This window comes from Brachyistius frenatus, unplaced genomic scaffold (assembly GCF_029030835.1).
Source record: "Brachyistius frenatus isolate BFR_SWC_R1_liver_20210118 unplaced genomic scaffold, ASM2903083v1 Contig_76, whole genome shotgun sequence".
NCBI lineage: Eukaryota > Metazoa > Chordata > Actinopteri > Embiotocidae > Brachyistius > Brachyistius frenatus.
The window spans coordinates 545,471-566,006 of NW_027210675.1; the positions used below are offsets into that span (position 1 = coordinate 545,471).

The following is a 20,536-nucleotide window of genomic DNA, read 5'->3' on the forward strand; positions in this document are numbered from 1 at the left end:
CACACATTCATAGACAGCAAACAAAGATACCACTTACAGAGGACAAACAGTAACAGCATAACTGATCACCCATATCCCATAAATCAACAGTGGAGGAAAGCGCTTTGCCGCTGTCAGAGATGACCAGTGTGTGTGTGTGTGTGTGTGTGTGTGTGTGTGTGTGTGTGTGTGTGTGTGTGTGTGTGTGTGTGTGTGTGTGTGTGTGTGTGTGTGTGTGTGTGTGTGTGTGTGTGTGTGTGTATCTATCTTCTAAATTAATGAGGTTTTTGGTTTCACAGAGTTGTTGTTTATTGATTCACTGTACTAATATTAAATTCTTTTTTTCATTTAGAAATCCAGACTCACTCACTGCATCATGTTTTAGTCCTTTATGCACCAGAGCAGCAATACGTGGGTGTTCCTGTAATGTGTGAGTGAGTGAGAGGCAAAGAGCCAGCGAACATCGCTGAGACAGAGAGAGACAAGCGCGTCGGGAATGACAGCGTGTGGGGATGAACTGATAGTATGGAGGTTGTTGATACCTATGAGCCTCCCTTTCTCCTCTGCTCCTTTTCTGGACCTTTAATTGCTTTTGGTTTTATGGCATAGGATTTTTCAGAAAGCAGCAAGAGAGAGTGACAGAGAGTGAGAGCTAGAGTGAGTGAGAGCAGCAGATCCCAGAGGTGGATCTCTATATATTTGTCCACAGATCAATGTAGATACAAACTGATATTGGAGGCAGTCAGCCAGTGGCTCTCTGCTGCCTCTGGTGTTGAACACCCTTCAGTCTCACTACAGTTTGTGTTTTTGCTCTCAAAAAAAATGTCAATTTACAACTGATTTATTTTTATGGTAAATAATGAAACTGCATGTATTGATTGCAAGATACATATGTGAGGCGTAACCCAATTGTTGCCTTCACATTTACCAACAAAAAGTGTGAAATTATCCTACAATACCGAGATTTTTTCATAATCCCGAATACTGTGAGTTACTTATGACAAATAACTTCTATGCATTGTACATCTTGTAGTTATTGTAAGTCAAATCATCCTCTGAAGTGTCTATTAAATTTGTGTTGTTGCAGGTTCTGGCTGGCGGTGCAGGAACTGAAGAGGATGCCCCAGCAGGAAGTTGCACAGAGGGCGCAGGATATCTGGGCCGAGTTCCTGGCGGAGGGAGCACCCAGCTCCATCAACCTGGACTCCCACAGCTATGAACGCACCAGCCAGAACCTGAAAGACCCTGGACGGTACAGCTACGAGGATGCGCAGGTGGGAAAATAAAATATGAGATACAGTTAGAGAGAGAAGTAATAGAAACGCAGAGTGTAGAGCTTTTAAGTTCAGGACATTTTACCCAGCTTGTAAATGTTTTTCACGTCCTTTTTAATGAATTGTTTACACTCTTGTTTACAAAACAAGTTAAACTTCCTCATTATAATCGCCTGCAAAAAACAGCGAACGTGCATTCTGAAACTCCTTTAATCAACACAATAATCCACACAAAACTGAAGTGTAAAAATGTAGTTTGTGGTTTTATGAGGTGTTGCATGCAGGACTATTTCTCAGCTAAGCGTTATGCTAAGCTAACGGGCTACTGGCTCTATGAGTATTTTTTTTTTCTTCCCTGAAGTTAACCTGTCATATTCTGTGTATCAGGAATTCTCAGATATATTAAATAGGCGTCAAATAGGTGCACTTTCTTTCCTTTTTTTTTGTGAGGCCAAAGGTATAATTGCAAGGCCCCATTCAACGTGCCATTTAGAGTGGTTATATCTCCCCTTTAATTTATCTCTTCAAGTGATGCGTGTCAGACAAGCCTCTTCAGAATCTCAATTCCACACTATTGTCTGCCTCATTTGTCTTTCTTACATGCTTCACCAGAATTGAATAATGGGGTTATATAGTGGAGAGATTTTGAGAGAAAACACCTTGCAGGGAGACAGATGAAGATGGAGGGGGGAGAAAGGTGTTGGTGGGGTTGTGTGGAGTCAATCACATTTCCTTTTCTCTTACAGCCTTAATAAAGCAATGATTTCTCCTGTCAGTTAGTTGGGAGTGTGATACAGCCTCATCTCCCTCTGAGACTGGCTCATGCAGTTTACTCTACTTATTTGCAAGTTTTGTACATAATTACCCGAGTCGTATACTTATAATAATAATAATAATAATAATAATTTATATAGCACCTTTAAAAACAGAGTTTACAAAGTGCTCTACAGAGAAGCAAAGTATAGTCATACATAACGTCAATACCGGTAAACATTTAAGAAAACAGGAGGCAAAAAAGACCATACCATAAAGGTAATGAATACAAGAAAACCATACAAATAACCAAAACGAGCAAATGGAATAGAAAACAAACAAATAAATAAAATAAACAAACAAAAACAGGGGAACAAAAGAACTGCATAAAAGGACGACATCACTTAAAAGCAATTCTATAAAAATGTGTTTTAAGAAGTGATTTAAAAGAAGTCAATGATTCTGCAAGCTTTATCTCCTCAGGTAGGTCGTTCCAAAGTCGAGGGGCCCTAATGGCAAAAGCACGGTCACCCTTTGATTTAAGCCTCGACTTTGGAACGGCCAGAGGAGGCCCACCGGAGGATCTAAGGCTGCGAGTTGGCTCATATGGGCCTAACATTTCAACAATGTAGCTCGGGGCCAGACCGAGGCGGGCCTTAAAAGTGATCAACAAAATCTTAAAATCAATTCTGAAACCAACCGGGAGCCAGTGGAGAGAGGCCAGAGCTGGAGTAATGTGATGACGTCTGTTAAAACCAGTAAGAAGCCGAGCTGCTGCATTCTGGACTAATTGGAGGCGGGAGGTAGATTTTTGGTTTATGCCAGAAAGGAGGGAGTTGCAGTAATCGAGTCGAGAGAAAATGAGTGCATGAATTACTTTTTCCAGGTCAGAGTGTGACAGTATGGGTTTGATTCTGGAGATGGTTCTTAATTGAAGGAAGCAGGACTGGACACTTTTTTTGATCTGTGTTTCAAAACTTAACTGAGAGTCAAACATTACTCCCAAGTTTCTGGCAACAGGTTTTAAATAAGCAGACAGAGGACCAAGTTGACTCTTAATGAGACTGGTGTTATTGTTTGGGAAATTGAACAATATGACTTCTGATTTTGAGTTGTTGAGCTGATGAAAGTTTTGTGCCATCCAACAGTTAATGTCAGAGAGACAATCTAAGACAGCATCCAGGCTCTTTGGGTCACCAGGGCTCAGCGGAAGGTATATCTGTGTGCTATGTCTGCATAGCAATGAAAAGATGCATCGTGTCGTTGGAGGATTTGGTCGAGTGGAAGCATGTCGATAGAAAATAAAATTGGACCTAAAATTGGACCTTGTAGTACACCACAGGTAACGTGTGTCGTGGAAGATGAGTAATTACCTATGGTGACCGAGTAGGTTCTTTTTAAAATGTAAGAATAAAACCAGCTAAGTGCAGCGTCCTTGATGCCAACTCAGGTTTTGAGGCGGTCGATTAAAATGGTGTGATCTACGGTGTCAAAAGCTGCACTTAGGTCTAAAATAATTAAAACTGCACTCTCCCCCCTGTCTGCTGCTAAACGGAGGTCATTAGTTACCTTGAGGAGGGCAGTTTCTGTGCTATGTAGTGCTCTAAAACCAGACTGAAATTTCTCAAAGATGTTGTTATGATTCATAAAAGCTAAGAGTTGTGTTGAAACCACTTTACACAGTATACAGAAGAAAAGTTCCACCCTGCTGGTAGACATATGAATTTCTTTCTCTTCATCTCTTTGCCCATTTAGGACCACATCTACAAGCTGATGAAGAGTGACAGCTATACACGTTTCCTGCGCTCCAATGTGTATCAGGACCTGCTGACGGCGAGGAAGAAAGTAAGTGACTGTCTCAATTCAATTCACACGCTCAGACTGCCTGTTTTGAGTGCATCAGTGCGTTCACACTGACAAGTGTGGCAACTTGCAGTGTGCTATGAGAACCTGGATGTCGCGCTCGTAACGATCAAAAGGTTCAGTGTGAAATGCCGGATACGCTTCACGCTTATCGGTCTCCATCTTGGCTGCGTCGTGGAAGGGGAGGGACCGCCAACCACTTTTTTTTAACCTTACTGCTGCGCTCGGGTCTTTCGTGACCCATTTTGATGCAACGAAAGACCCGAGTACAGCAGGAAGGTCAAACTGCTGAAATTGGTGGCCGAGGATGCTGCAGCTGTGGCGGCAAACACCAAATAAAAGTCATACACTTTCACACAAAAGCGTTTATATTTTACTGTCACACAATACTGTTGTTGGATAGAATCTATCAGTATGTTTGTTGTATGCATAAAACAGTAGGGATGAAAATAGTAGTCGTCAATTTAGGAAAGACCACAACGACCTTTCGCAACGCTATCCTGCCGAGATTGACTCACTATGCAAGTAAGTTGACTAATGGAGGTACGCAAATAGAGACAGACCCTGCGTTCCAATATCCATACTACCATACTATTTAGGAAGAAGGAGAATAAAAAGAAGAAGAGGCATTAAAAGGGAAGCCTACACTTTTTAAGGGTAGATGCAGTCCATACTAAAAGTAAAAAGAAACGGTAAGGGATTCGGAACACAGGGAGAGTCTCAATTTCTGGGTAAATATTTAGTATAAGCTGTATACACACACACATAGCACAGGCAATGCAGGAACTTCAGTGTACTCCTCAAAGTTGCTTCGTATACAGGCATTAATGAGACATCTTACGGGGCTTTGCATTATTTAAATTACTGTGAAAACTGCTCACGTCCATGTTAAAATATAAAGTGGACTTCTATTTTGTTTTATCCAAAGCAGCATTCACAAAAGTGTATTCTGTAAACAACAACAAAAAAAACAATCAGATTAGAACCTTGGGGAATTTTGTTGAGCTGTCCCCGGTACATGTAAACAGCTTTGTGTGAAGGTGCATGTGAGTCTCGGCTTTCAAACACTGAAGATTTGACGGTACTCTTCCTCTTTTCCTTTTCTTTGACTCCCCAGCCTGAAACAGAGCAGGGGCGACGCACCTCCCTGGAGAAGTTTACTCGCAGTGTGGTAAGTGTTACGCTACCTCAGCTTTTAACTCTTAAAACTGCATTCATTAAAGCCAAATCAGTGAGAGCTGTTGTACACGGCACTGCTGTCATTATCAGCGAAAAGTAGAGAAGAAAAAAAAAAAATTCTAGTTTTCTGGTGCAAAGCTCGAGCAGAGGAGGAGAATTAGTTATTATTTTGCTCGCTGTCTCATCCACGGATGCTACGAGATCAATTTGTACTCGCAAAACTTAAGATGTAATTAGTGCCTGCAGTACGGTAATTCAAACATTTGGCTGCGCTGCGGCTCCTTCCCTGATGCTCTTTTTCTCGGCTTTGGAGTTTTGTTCACCATGTTTGTTTGGCTTTATGATAGATATTATTTCTTTCACTTTAGCACCTGAAAAGCCTTTGGTTTGCGCAGACCTGCAACCATAACAAAACAAACAATTCACCTCTCCACAGAGTCATTATGAGCATAAAATCAATAAATACGTGTTATGAATTTTACTGGACTTAATGTATCAAGTTTATAGTTCATGGCACCTCTCATTGTATTACTGTTGACTTGTTCACTTGACGGCTATAATTTCTTTATTTATAACAGTCCATTGCTAGCTTGAGCTTTAATATCGTTTTTGCAGTCCGTATTTTCTTTCTCGTCAGTTTTCCTCCGACTGTGCTCTCTCTCAATCCTCAGGAAAGCTTTTAAGCTAATGGCATTTTGACAGCTGTCGCCCTCGCCTCATCTCGCTCTCCGTTTCCTCCCAGGGCAAGTCACTGACGGGCAAACGGCTGACGGGTCTGATGCAGTCGTCCTGACAAGGTCTGGGCCAAGAGTAGGAGGATCCATACCCAGAAGAGCTGCTTTACCCGTGGTTATCAGATGGAAAAGGACCCAGGGGGTGTGTGGGTGTGGCTGCTGGAGGCGGATGAGGGTGCCAAACAAGTTTAGACTGCTGGACTGGAACGCCACCGTGTGTGGGGGGGACTCACCCACAGATCAATCCAAGAGGAGACCGACAGCATGCAATAAGTCACCAGACCTGACACCAGGACAGTGCTGTCACAGTGTAGAGGATAAACAATGCCACTCTTCTTAGGAGTTTTCCACTCAAGAAGCCTGTTCCAGTTAAGCCGGGCTCAGTCGTTTCTCTCTATCTTCTACAGTATCTACACTCATGCTAATATGGTAGCTGAAGAGGCTATTGCTTTACTTTCAGATATATAAACATGGAATGCTTGAATACCTTGACTGACGTCAAAATGAGACTTAGAATAATGCTTTAGCTAGCTGTTTTACTTCACGTCATTCACAAGGACGATATAAGGGCAAAGGGGATGGAGGGGGTTTACAGGAAACACCCGCACCTGAACTGACGGCTGACCGCCTGCTTTAATGACGGGGAAGGTGGAGAAGTACACCAACGTTTTAGTAAATGAGATTTTAGATAAACTTACTATTTTATGACACAAGACATGCCTCTGTATGTCCATTACTGGTTTCGTTACAGTGTGTGCTTCCATTGAAGTCATTCTCACGCACTCAAATATTTTGTTTGTTTGTTTCCTCGCAGTTACACTTATTTGAAGAAGATCTGTAGTTGGCTCAGTAGTTAAGAAGTATGTGCATCAATAGCTGCAATGAATGCTACAAGCACAAACTCAAATATCTGCTGCTAAAAATCCAAACAAAATCGTTGCAATATTGGGCAAATTGGAAATAATCTTTTCAAAATAACAGTCACCACATTGTGTATTTTTTTAACAAATATATCACAATAACCACAAGGCTGAATTTAATTGGAAAGCAACTCATTTTTTAATGTTTGTTACACATGTTTCAACATTTAAATGGCTGAATATAAATGTGAAAGGTCCCAACTAAACACTGAAATTATGGTAATATGAAACCTAGACATCTAACAACAACAAACTTTTAACCTAAATATCTACATGTCTTTTGCTCTGCACGTCAAAGAATCTGTGATTATTTGGACTCAAACCTTTTGGACACTCAGAGGGGAAGTCTTGTCATAAAAAGGTGAGTTGAGTATTTTACAAAATAGGTGTATTATCTTTAAACGAATGAGTGGATAAAATGTTAGGCTTTACTCTATCTTCTAAACATTCCACTTCCGGCAGCCACAGCGAGGCTCAGTGGGCCAACTTTGAATCATTCTTCACCTTATGTAAAGCGGGCCATGATAATAAAAGAGGAATGCACAATGAGCAAAATGATTTGGACCCTTATTTCATCATGTCCATTTGATTCCTCCAGGACTTGCCAAATAAATTCATCATTACATCGCATGACGTTTCCAGAAAAGACTTTTTTTAAACTTTGAATGCATCTCTATCAAACAGGCACATCTTTGCTCTTTGTGGTCACATACTGCCCTCTAGTGCATTTACAATGCAAGTGCTGATAAACTTTCCAATTTCTCTTGGGTTGCTGGTATACATTGAAGCAGGGCAACAAATGTAACTTTTAAAAATGCTCTTTTAAATACTGAATTATTAGTACCCAATATTTAGAAATTCAAAATTGAAATTAATACTGCAATACTTCACGCCAGGGATCTAGCGGGTCGGGACCGCCGGCTCCCCGACGTGCAGCACGCGAGGGTCGGCATATTCCCGCTTTTATTTTTCCTGTTATATATTTTTTTTCGATCTTGTTCCTTATTCTTCCTCAAAAAATAAAATAAAGAGGCTTTTTTGGCGGCTTTAACATCTTCAAAAACTCATGAAACTTGGTGCCTGATGCAAGTTTCATGACGTTTAGAGCATCGTTTGACCTTAAACATCAACTTCCTGTGTCACGGCGAAACATCAAGCTTAGCCGCATCGCCCTGACTATACTATATACTGTATAGTCTATACTCTATACTCTACACAGTATACTATATACTATGTACTCTATACTCCATACTCTATATTCTATACTCTATACTATATACAAAAATACATTTTGGGTCACTTTTTGGACTATAGTCGTCGAAATGTGAAGAAAAAGTCATACTGTAGTGTGTCGTCCAAAATATGAAAAAAAATGACATGACTTTTTTTTCTTCATGTTTTCGATGACTTTTTTTTGAAAATTTTGGATTGATATTACTCAGGGTAATAGGCGAGATTCTCCTGAACGAGAATCCAGTCAAAGTTTTTCGTCAGCTATTACAGATTATTTTTAATGAATATTTTAAATAGGAAATTTTGATGTCAAAATTAAAAAAAAGTGAACTTTGCCTTCGATTTTCTCAGTAACTGTAGGGTATAAACTCTTGATGTAAAGTAGGGTCATAGTCAAGAGGGACTTTAACGGGAATCAACTCAGTGGTGCTGCCTCAGTGAGAAGGTCATGGGTTCAATTCCATCCTGAAACATATATATGTTTCTCCTCCCCCCAAAAAAACATAAGTATGACTTTCTTTTAGTCCCAAAAAACATAAGGCTATAGTATGTTGTCTAAAATATGAAAAAAAGTCATACTATGGTATGTCGTCCAAAATATGAAAAAAAAGTCATACTATAGCATGTCGTCCAAAATATGAAAAAAAAGTCATACTATAGCATGTCGTCCAAAATATGAAAAAAAGTCAAATTATAGCATGTCGTCCAAAATATATATATATAAAAAAGTCATACTATAGCATGTCGTCCAAAATATGAAAAAAAGTCATACTATAGCATGTCGTCCAAAATATGAAAAAAAAAGTCATACTATAGCATGTCGTCCAAAATATGAAAAAAAGTCATACTATAGCATGTCGTCCAAAATATGAAAAAAAGTCATACTATAGCATGTCGTCCAAAATATGAAAAAAGTCACACTATAGCATGTCGTCCAAAATATGAAAAAAAAAGTCATACTATAGCATGTCGTCCAAAATATGAAAAAAAGTCATACTATAGCATGTCGTCCAAAATATGAAAAAAAAGTCATACTATAGCATGTCGTCCAAAATATGAAAAAAAGTCATACTATAGCATGTCGTCCAAAATATGAAAAAAAGTCATACTATAGCATAAATCCTTCATGCTTTTGAGGACACAATAAAGTCAAACTATTGTATGTTGTCCAAAAAGTCAAAAAAATTCACAGTCGGGTGTTGTCCAAAAAGTCACAAAAAAAAGTCAAATTATAGTATTTCATTCAAAATGTCACCAAAAGGTTGTGATGTCTAAAAAGTCAAAAAAAAGTCAGCGTCCAAAAAGTCACAAAAAAGTCATGTTAAAATATGTCGTCTAAGAAGTAAAAAAAAAAAAAAAAAAAATGTCATACTATATTAAGTTCTCCCAAAATGTCACAAATTATTCATACTGGTAAGTTGTCCAAAAATATCCAAAACGTATCATATAGTATGTCATCCAAAATGCCATAAAAAAGTAATTCTATAACATGTCATCCATATATATATATATATATATATATATGTTGTCCAAAAAGTCACAAAAAGTAATATTATACTGTGTTGTCCAAAAAGTCACAAAAAAAGTCATGGGAAACATATTATAGTATATTTTTGTGACATTTTGAACGGCATACTTAAGTATATATACTGTATATATGGTGATACTTGTGTGGAGCAATAGCACTACCTTGTAGAGTTTCAGTAAAAAGCAACATTAGTTTTTTTTTTTTAGCTTTTAGTTTATTTTTATCTTGTCAGTTGTCATACTTCTCATAATCTCACTCCTTTAAAATAATATCAATTTAAATATGAAATATTATTTAATTTGGACAAAAAAAAAACAGTCACTTTGTTCCAAAAGTCTCCATGGTTCCTTAGTTAGAATTCAATACTTGTGCTGTTTAAAGAAGGACAGGACAATCTCTGATGCTGTCAAGAATATATTTAAAGTAACAGCCGCTTCAGGGTTTTTAGCCACACCATGCAGAAACCTTGTACCTTTGATTTGCTACCTCAACATCATTGAAAAGAAGCTGCAGCTTTTGTGTGAACAATTCCAATGGTAATAATCCAATATATTGGCAAGTGTGGAATGTTAAAGGAATAATTCAACCCAAAGTGATTTTTTTTTTTTTTTTAAATAAATTATTATTATAATCTCACCATCATGTCAAAAACTTCCCATTTGGATTTTTTTTTTCTAAAACAACAGAATTGGCTGGTGTTTGAATCTTTGGCGTTACTAAAATGGTAAAGAAATGATGAATTATAGAGAGTTCATTCCATATTTAGATAATTCATACTGGATCAATAAGTTAATTAATTACATTTAATGGTTGAAGTTGTAGAATAGAGTGGAGAAATGCACACTAGTGCTGAAGAGATTACAATACTACAATCAATAATACAGGTGTTAAGGAAAGATATATAGCCACAATGTAAAAATATTCTAATTTAATCACTACCCTGAAGAAGACTGTCATGTCACGCTGGTAATGAATTACATTAATCATGGCTATACGTGTGTGACTATTAATCCTTCACATCTCAAGCATTTGACACATTATTGATTTCTTCCAGCATGTTCGACAGATAATTGTTCAGACAATAGAAAATGTTTGTTCACAAATTGGCTTCCAAAACACTGGATGCATGAAACAGTCCACAGACTAAACTACAGGCCATTTCTGTTGCTCTGGACAAAACCCGACTTCTTCCATGGTTTGACTGACATGAAGGTGAGAACATAATCACTGTAACAATATCAATGTCTATGGACTATTCCTTTAAGAAACAGAGCGAACACCAATGAAGAAATGATTCAAACAATCTCAAACAATTTTCAGGAAACAAGGTTTATGAAGGACAAATCTAGAAAAACCACACGTGTATAAATTTGTATTCTTTTCCAGGGAGGTTGTGGTTATACAGGTAAAATTATTATTATTTTACCTGTATGACACAGACTTCAGAAAGACCTCGGTGTACCGCGTCAAGGGGGACAATTAAAGCCGATTTCATGTTCTCACATCACACATATCCCAAAGTCAAAAAGCTTGAATACTGTAGGTACCTGTAACCATAACACAGGTCTTCATACAAAAATGTTATAACACGTAGTGGACAAACTGTAAAAGACCTCACTTTGTAGCCCTTACAAATTTAAAGAACAGGTCTCATACTGTAATGATGATGAATTACAAGAATTGTATCCACAACATATGATTTTGATGTTTATGTTTTGGTGGTTTTTTTTAAAGTTTTTTTGTGGTCTTGCTCTTGAAAACTTGCACTGGGCAACTAGTCTCAAAGAGCAGCAAGATGATAGTCTTAAAATGTCCCAGTGTCTTTCTCTTGGTAGTGTGTACAAAATGGTTAGAAGTTTGTATTTTATTTTGGGCAGAGAATGATGCTCAGAAACGTAAAAAAAAATAAAAAAATCTCTATTTTGTTGCCGTTTGACGTGCAAACAAAACCAACATGCAAAGTTGGGCACCGAGACCAGAAGATCAGCAAAATGAATTCTGAAAAATAGGATGAATCCACATTGTGTTCCAGTTTATGCCTTAATTTTAAGGTACATTATAGTTTAAGGTTAGAAAAAGGGTTTAATGGATTTATGACTGCACAGCCTCGTATCTACTGTTAGAAGACTTCTTTTGACATTAGTGCTGGGCTTCCGTCGGAAAGCTTGCGCAACTTTTGGCACATAAAATCAAGTGTATTGATAGCAGGAAAATAGATTAGGATACATTTTCTATAACCAGTACAGCTTCAAATACTGAGATCTAAATGCAGTAAAACCCTTTAAGAAGTACTGTCAGGTCACAACAAAGGAAGACGCTCTATGGTAGCAGTTAGGCAGCAGGACAGGAGAGAGGCTGGACTCCTTTAATCTCCAGAGCCTTGTTGAACTGCACATCCATGGTCCTTGAAGCCTTGGTGATCTTCAGGTTCTTTATACATCCTCTGAAGGAAGTGCTGGTGGAGAGAGCCGCCTGACGAACTCCATCTGAGAGGGAAACAGAAACCCATTAACAACTTGCAACAAAGTGTGGGTTTTTCTGTGTGCGGTGATGCACAATGTGTATCTGTAAAGATGCTCTCCTACCCAGCAAACAGGCTATTCCCCTTCGTGGTAATGCGTTTTCTCAAAATAACCAACAGACTACAATGCTTATGTGTAAAAGTGTAGATGTAAAATGTCTTCAAGTTGGTGCGAGTATCGTTTTGTGCGTCACGAGCGCGTTCATACCCGGATACCCCCCGACGTAGACGGGGTCGTTGGTGTCGCAGGTGTTGGAGCGTGCATTAGGACTCTCTGCTTGGCTCTGCTTCCCATCGACCACCAGCTCCGCCCTGTGGCGAAGCTTGTTGGCTGTGACGGTGTGCCACTGGCCATCACAGAAGCCCTCCCCTTCGGGCATGTGCTCCGCTGTGATTCGTCCAGCGCCGTTGTCAACGTGGAAGAGCAGCTAGGGGAAGGAGAGAGTTTAATGCGTGCAAATTTAATTTTTTTTAAATTAATATATATTTTTATGTATAAACAGCTATAAAAAAAAATCAGTATGTAGACAGAAGTATAACTACCTGTATCGTTCTAATTGTTGTAGCACACATTATATCTAAATACTTGGAACTTTCAAAAATATCCAAACAGATAAAAAAAAAGAATAGTTTTAGGAGGCACAGCTTTTTTAGAAGTGGATTTGTAATGAGAAGATTGATACAGTACAACTCTCATAACAGTGTGTTTACGTTATTTTAGCACAAAGAAAAGAAATAGGAGGACACTTTCCAACCACCAATCAGCTCCTCTAAAGCTCAATAATTAGCATATTACACAGTGTCCCTTTGTTATTGTTATACTTTTGTTTCTCTTCAAAATAAATCATTAACTGTTGTGAAGGACATTATGTACCAGACTGTTTCTTGGCTGAGAGGACAAACGTCTGCCACTGGTTTCCTGGCAATTGCTCAGAGTCAAGAAGTTGTCCAGCACACAAGCCCTCATTAAAACGGAGAATGGTTTACTTAATCAATACATAAACTGCAAAACTAACAGGATATGTGTTAATTAGTGCGGTTTAGAGGTGCTCATATGGGAATGTGTTTCTCTTTGACAGAGCCAAGTTTGTTTCCAATCTTTGTGCTTCATCGTGTAACAGTCACACTTGAGAGTGGTATTGAGCTTATCGCCCAATCATGTGCCAGAAAGTAAGCAAGCGTATTCCCCCGGTTGAACTATTCCTTTAATCGTTGTTGCGTACCTTGCCCTGAACTATCTCCAGACCCAGTCCATCGTTGGCTTGGTTACTGATGGCCAAAAGCACTCCATTGGTTTTGCTGGTGCGGAATTCGAATGCTATGGAAACATCTAGGCCCACTCTATAGGAAGACACTAGGTACAGAGAGAAACAGGGATCATTATTTATTGTAATACAGTATATACTTTATGTATAATTGGGGATCAAACAGTTTTGTGACTGTTCCTGTTGCGTGCGATTGGAGCGTAGTACAATCATGCGCTCAAAGCAGGAAGAAGAAATAATATCTGAGTAAGTATTGCTACTTATGTCAGCACCAGAATTGCACACGTGTTTGTGTCCACTGTTAGGTGCACATTTGTGATTTCACAATGAACTCGAGCAAAAAGTGTTCAATAAATTTTGCGTAAAACAAAAAAAGTGGACCAACTTTCATGAGTTTTGGAATATGATAAAGGCTCCAAAAATGCAGTTGTCTACAGAGAATAATAATAATAATGCAGAATAATAATTCCTTGAAGAACACGAGGGCTTTCGCACCATCGGTGGTCGGGCCCTAATTCGAAACCGAGACCTTTGAAGTGCTTCAGAAAATCTACGGCAATGAGGAATGAGCCCGGAGAGGTGTATTTGAGTGGCATTTGTGTTTCGGGGGGGGGGGGGGACGTCACTGTTTAAGACCAAAGAAGTCGTGTCAGGTCGGGGCCGCAACCAGGTGGGCTTTCTTTGACGTTTGTGTGGTTGCGCACCATGAATTTGTCCACCACGGTCAGACTGTCAAAACAGAGTTTCACCGTGACATTCTGAGGTACTCCCCAACCGCTTATTTGCCAGATTTAGATCTCTGCGACTTCTTTCTGTTTGCTAAAAACTTGACGTCCACTCGCTGCTCAAGTTTTAGGCGCATGGTGAAATTGCAAATGTGCATGTAGTGGTTGCAAAAATGTTTTGAACACAGAAGCTGATATTGATCAAACGATGTAACTTGGAACACTTACAAAGGTGTAAGCTTCATTCACATCACTGTGCTCGTTTATTGCTAAATGGTTTGCTGCCACATGAAAAACTCCATGACAGGCAAATAAACTGTACCAACTGATGTTCCCATTTCATTAATAATATACTGCACATGATAGTGACTTGTATGTGTGTGATTTTACCTGCTTTCAGAAAGCCAGTGCCATCGAAGTATGTTCCCGTCTCAGTAGCAACAAAACACCTCCCAACCATGTGACTGGAAGTGGGCGTGGCCATGTTCAGTTTAAAGTCCTCAATAACGGCCTCAGAGCGTCCTAGGAAGAGAGGGGGACAGAGAGGAACACATTTAATATGCCATTTTACACAGTTTTAAAGATAAAGACACAATACATGACAACTCTAATCCTATGACAGCTACAAGTGAGTAAGATGTGATTTGCACAAGTCCACTACCTGTAGCAGGCGCCTTAGTGCTTACAGGACCTCCAACCATCTTTAAGTTACGAATACATCCGTTGATACTGTAGAGAATCTAAAAAAAAAAAAAGAAGAGTGGAAACAAAATCATTTAAATACCCATCAATTCCATAATTCCTTTGAAAAGTCAGTGTACGTGTGTTTTTACCGGTCCGATTCTCTTGCTGGTATAGTTCTGTGCTAACCCACCAACATACAGCGTTCCCACCACATCTAACAGGTCCGCCTGGTGAGAAGAAAAACATTTATTACTTGAACATGAAAACAAAAAGTTGAACAACAAATGCATGGCTTTCAGATTTGATGGTTGTACTGGAGGATTTTTCTTTACATCTCCTAAAGTCGATTGTTTTCTGTTTTCTGTTTGCCGTGAAACTACTCATACATGCACTTTTATGAAGGATTTCAGGTGAAAGAAGTGGTTAGAATAGAAAAAAAACAGTGTACCTTCTTTGGACTGATCATCTGTTTACTGTATCGCCCATCAACCATAAGAAGACCTCTCTGCTTGTTACGACTCACACGGATCTAAGAGGACAAAAAGAATATGGAAGAGACAGGATAAAGACAAACAAGAGAGGATTGGTAATGGATCCACAATCTTTCACAGTGTCAAACTAAATATACAGAAAGACAAACAGTTGTCTTCACGATATGTCTCTAATTTAAAAATTAGGATTTAATTTTCCATTATAATGTAACTAAAATGGTTAAGTCCTGAAGAAAGTAGGGATTTTCGGTGATAAACAAAGCCCTAAAACCTGCTGTTGAAGGTGCAGGAGGAGGGAAATGTGGCAAAAAATAAAGCTCAACAAAAGCAAGAGCGCCTTGGAGGACACAATAATTGCAATTAAACCTTATAACAAAATGTAAATACATATGATAAAGTGACAAAGCATGCAGCGGAAAAAAGATACTGGGATAACAAATTAATTTGTCACACGAGCATGAATGAAAATCTGGAGTTCTGTCCTACCTTGTGCCAGTTTCCATCGTTGATGGAGAAAGGGACGCAGCCAGATATGTTTCCATGACCAAGATCATAACCCAGACAAACCTGTCCATCTTTGATCTACAGGAAGACAGAACAAAGTTCATGACGGAGAGATGAAGTCATCAAGCCACTGTCTGTTTTAGCATAAAAAAATAATAAGACAAAGCTGCTGTTGTTCCAGTTTAAACAGAACTGTTAAAATCTGTCACATACAATATAGAGTAGAAAAGCAACGTACGCATCCTATAAAACTAAACTTTGGGATGAACAGAGGGAACAAAACCTCTTGTTTGTCATGATGTGAGTACAGCAGCTCCTTACCTGTATGGTGACGAAGTCAGCATGGTTGATTCTCGCCATGTAGAGAATGAGACCAGACTCCTCCTTTGTCCTCAGCTCAAACTCCAATATTAGCCTGAGACACACACACACACACACACACACACACACACACACACACACACACACACACACACACACACACACACACACACACACACACACACACACACACACACACACACACACACACAGAGAGCTTTTATTTATTAAAAAAAAAAAAAGCTCACACATTAGTGTATCAGTTCTAACGCAGTCTATCTGTGTGGTTATTATTCACTTTTATCAAAATATAGGATTTTACCAGGATTTAAAAAGCAATTACATACAACAGTATGATTTTGGCTATTTGTTCAGATGTCTAAAAATGTGTCTTACACAACATTGTAACTAACTTATTAGGATTTGCATATGTTCTGCATCAAGTATTTCCAGGAATGACTAGCACTGACAAATTGTAGTTTCGGCTGTCTATTTTGGGATTGTGTTTTCCAGCACTGACAGATGCACAGCATAATGAAAAAGACACATTTCAAATGAAAGACACATTGTGATTTGGGCAGCCGGCTGCGGTGCATTTTTTGGGGGAGAACGCGGAGTAAACTCATGTTACAAGTCTGATCCCCAAAACAGCGGAAGTCCTCGGGCGACACACGCTGATCCCTCCGAGCTCAGACTATCAGAACAATACCTAAAACATGTACAAAACATCCCCCCGTCTATGGATAGAATGGATGTTATACTTTCTATGAGTTTGCTGTGTTTGTCAGTCTGTGGAACAGATATGTTTTTTTTTTTTTTTGTTGCTTTCCTTTAATTTATTTAGAACTATTTTATAGTCTAAAACACACTCACACATCTGGGTTTGCTGTTAGAAGTGGCAGACATGTAGCTACGACTCGTGATAGAATTTCACTATTACAGTATTGCTTTTTAAAGCTACTTTAAACTGCCAGTTCATAACATTTTATTCCATTTCATTTATTTCACAGCTACTACTAGTTACTTGTTAAATTAGCTTCACCTTAACCACCTGCAGTACTCAGAGGACATTTGTCTGAACTGTGAGTACTTCAAGTACATTTTGCTAATAACAGTCATATACTTAAGTGACCTTTTCAATACAGGACCTTAACTTGCAATGGCATATTTTTACATTGCAGAATTGTGACTTTCACTTAAAGGTCACATATTTTTACACTTTTCCAGTGTTGTATTTGCTGTCTTGGTACCCATGTAAAGATATTTTTGTGGTTTTAAATACCCCCAAAAATATCTTAATATAGTTTTATGTCTCCTCCTTAAGCTTCTTTCAGGAGCTTTATACCAAGATCAGATTGTTTTGAGTCTGTGTCTTTAAGGCGGATTGATATCAATGACCATCTCTTTCACTGTATGTTTTTGTATGCCTTAATGATGAGTCCATCACAAGTAGGATTTTTCACCTGCGTGGTGAGTTTGTGACATCACAAACTTACAGAAGTTCAAACGGCTCGTTCAGAGGCATGGTTGCTGAAAACAAGCTGTGTGCATTTTTCTGTACACTAAGCTTTTTTGACACTTTCATGGTATGGATGTAGTACTTAGACTTGTTTTATAATCCAAAAAGAAATGGAAATCTGAATTTATATACAATATGGAACTTTTAAGTAAAGGGTAAAGGGATAATTACTCCAAACGTTGACACACAGAACATTGATTTAGATTAATATTTGTATTGCTAATATAAAGTCAACGTTGGGAATTGTTTTTAAAGAACATTTGTCTGTTATGTGTAAAATACAAACAAATATAGAAATTAACACCTAAATAACGCCCATATAGCTCACATACATGCTCTATCAAAACAAGCAGCATTGCGTGGACTGCCCTAAAAAGGTCAGTAAATCAATAACATACAATAAATGAAATAAACTTACCTCTCTCTGACTTTGGTGTCATCAAAGGCGAAGCTCATGTGGCTGTTCCTGGTCAGTCCAAACTGATAGGCCCTCTCGAGCGCTGTCGGGGCCACAGCAGATGCACATGAATCCTAGAGATCGGACATAACATGTCAGTTACACTGACAGGGTCTCACCACACTGCTCCCATTGCGTCCTGTCAACAGGAACACTCAGGTGGAGCACATGCCAGTCAAACTAATAGGCTCCCTGCCTCTGATCTGCAGGGACCTGAAGGGCTGGATGGTCACAATGGGTCATCTAATTCATGTAGTTAAAAACAAAGCAGCTGTAAGATCAAACATGAAAGCCATTGTTCTGATCATATAGTGGTTTTGGAAGCAGAATATTTCAGACACTTATCTCTGTGGCTTTACCAACTGAAATCCGTTAGAGCCACGGGTGGATTTTATGGATGCTTCTTCTGTTTGATTAATACAAAATCTTGCACATATTTTTTATTGCATCTGAACCAAGTACCACAACTGCCCTGTGTAGGATTTGGGTTCCCCCAGGAGTGTTGTGATTCGAAAAGTTGCAGTTCATCCAGTGACCACAGGGTGTCATTGTTGTAGTACATGTAACGTCATCTTATTTAGGACTTTTTACTCCCCTTCTGTATTTCTTCTTCTTTATTCAACCTTTGCCGTGTACCTCTTCTCCTTGTCCAAGTCTTTCTCTATTTTCTCATTTCATGTCGCCCTCCTGTCCTCTCATCTGCCAATATACTTCCTCTTGCTCTCCTCTCTTTCATTCTCATCGTTCTTCTCACTTCCCCACATATTTCCACTTCTAATCTACTCTTCTCTTTCCTGTTCTCCTCTCCTCACTTCCACTTTTATTTCCTCCTCTCTGTTTTATTTTCTTTCACCTCCCCCATTCTTTCAATATTTCCTCTTCTATGAGCATCAGCTGCAACTTTGATCTTTACTCAAGGCGTGTTTCCTCTCCCCCTCATCTTCTTTATGTTCTTCTCCTTTCCTCTACCATAAATCCCCCCCCCCCACACACACACACACACTTTTATTCAATCTCTTCCTTTTTTCACAGGGCACTAGGTTTTATTTCTTCTTCTACCTACCTTTTTCTTGTTAATACTCCTGTAGTATTGCTTCTCCCCCACACTCCCATCATCTACTTCTCTGTCTTTGCCTCCACCCTCCCCTTTCTTTCCCTCCCCCTCCTCCTGCTGCCTCCATCTACCGCTACATCCTCCTCCTCCCAGTTCCTTACATGGTTTTTCTTCCGTTGTATCCTACCATGTCCTCCTCCAACTCTCCTGATCTACAGCACTTCTCTTCTGTCTCTTATTTCCTTTTGTTTTTCATCAACACGCCCACAACCATTTTTTTTTTTTAAACCCCGTCCACTCAATTTGGTCCTTTTCTTTTTTTTGTTGTTGCTTTTTCTTAATGTCTTTTCTACCGAGGGTGGTAGAAAAGACATTCTTACTCTTCTGACTTTTTCCACCCTCCTGTCATTCTTTTCCTCTCTTCTCATCATCTTTACTCCTCTCTCTTCTTCACTTCCTGTCCACTCCTCGTCCTTGGCTCTTATCTGTTTCTCTTTCTCCTCTCATATCTTACTCCAATCTTCTGTCACCAATGGTCACTTTAAATCCTTTACTTTTGCCTTTAATACCTAATTTCCTTGCATCTCTTACATTTTTTTTCTCCTGATCTACACAATCTTACAATTTGCTACACCCTTGTTTTAATTTTTCCTTCCACCAAAAACTTCTCCTTTCTGTGCCTCTTCCTCGCATCTTTTGAATGTAAAGTATCACCTATTAAGTGATAAAGCTGCTTTGCCGTACCCACGGCATGAGTGTGAGACAAAGTTAGCGAAAGCGAGACGGGATCTGAGACGTTTGAGTGTCCGCGAGTGTACGTGTGTCTCAATCTCCAATCCTCTCTTGTTCCCTTTCAAGTGAAGACATTCCCCACACCGTGACCTTGCTTTGTTGCAGCTGACACTCACCTCTTATCGCACTCTGTCCTCATATCCGCTCCTCCTCCACATCAACCTCCCTCTTTTTTTCCTCTCTCTTATTCTCCCCCTACCTAACAAAAGGCAGACGTCACTTGCTCAGAAGCCCTTTCCTTCCCTCTCCTTTCATTTTTTCTCCCGCTTGCTCTCCTCCGTCTTTCCATTAAGCCAACAAAAGGCGAGTGCCGCTCTGTTCAGAAAGACTCTCCCTCCTTTTTTCTTCCATTCCTCCATAACTGCACCTTTCCTCTCTCCCCTCTCTCTTCTTTCTGTCTTCTATCCTCTTTCATCCTCCTCTTCTCTCCTCCCTTTCTTTCATCCCCTTTGTGTCTTTCCATTAAGCTAACAATGGTCTTCCATTCAGGTCTTTGGTTGGAGGTCACACCAATAGAATCTAAAGTCATTTAGTCAGGATTTTGTGTGTGTGTGTGTGTGTGTGTGTCTGTACAAGTGAAGAGGAGCCTGCGTTCATGAGTGCATGTGTGTGTCGTTAAGAGTTACCACCACTGTCGAGAGTTAAGAAGTCCACGCTGTTCTTATTGTACTGCAGGTTTCAGGTTACTCTGTTAGCCTCTGATCGTAATTAGCTTCAGCCACAAACTATTAATGATTGAC

General features: G+C 39.2%; 2 protein-coding genes across 5 annotated transcripts in view; one reads left to right on the forward strand and one right to left on the reverse strand.

Moving 5' to 3' along the window:
• The window catches only part of rgs6 (regulator of G protein signaling 6), an 85,266-nt gene extending 77,934 nt beyond the window's left edge, over positions 1-7,332 (forward strand). For all 3 annotated transcript variants that reach the window (XM_069708479.1, XM_069708481.1, XM_069708480.1), the window contains exons 15-18: positions 1,067-1,253; positions 3,762-3,851; positions 4,987-5,040; positions 5,791-7,332. In XM_069708479.1, the coding sequence (XP_069564580.1) occupies positions 1,067-1,253; positions 3,762-3,851; positions 4,987-5,040; positions 5,791-5,841 (382 nt within the window). In that variant the 3' untranslated portion in view covers positions 5,842-7,332. The remainder of the gene's footprint in view (positions 1-1,066; positions 1,254-3,761; positions 3,852-4,986; positions 5,041-5,790) is intronic.
• Positions 7,333-9,861: 2,529 nt separating this feature from the next.
• The window catches only part of lama2 (laminin, alpha 2), a 182,072-nt gene continuing 171,397 nt past the window's right edge, over positions 9,862-20,536 (reverse strand). For both annotated transcript variants that reach the window (XM_069708505.1, XM_069708504.1), the window contains exons 64-73: positions 17,912-18,024; positions 15,975-16,068; positions 15,636-15,731; positions 15,107-15,187; positions 14,808-14,885; positions 14,636-14,714; positions 14,365-14,496; positions 13,208-13,338; positions 12,193-12,412; positions 9,862-11,949 (exon numbers count right to left, since the gene is read on the reverse strand). In XM_069708505.1, coding sequence (XP_069564606.1) covers positions 11,795-11,949; positions 12,193-12,412; positions 13,208-13,338; positions 14,365-14,496; positions 14,636-14,714; positions 14,808-14,885; positions 15,107-15,187; positions 15,636-15,731; positions 15,975-16,068; positions 17,912-18,024 — 1,179 coding nt within the window. In that variant the 3' untranslated portion in view covers positions 9,862-11,794. The remainder of the gene's footprint in view (positions 11,950-12,192; positions 12,413-13,207; positions 13,339-14,364; positions 14,497-14,635; positions 14,715-14,807; positions 14,886-15,106; positions 15,188-15,635; positions 15,732-15,974; positions 16,069-17,911; positions 18,025-20,536) is intronic.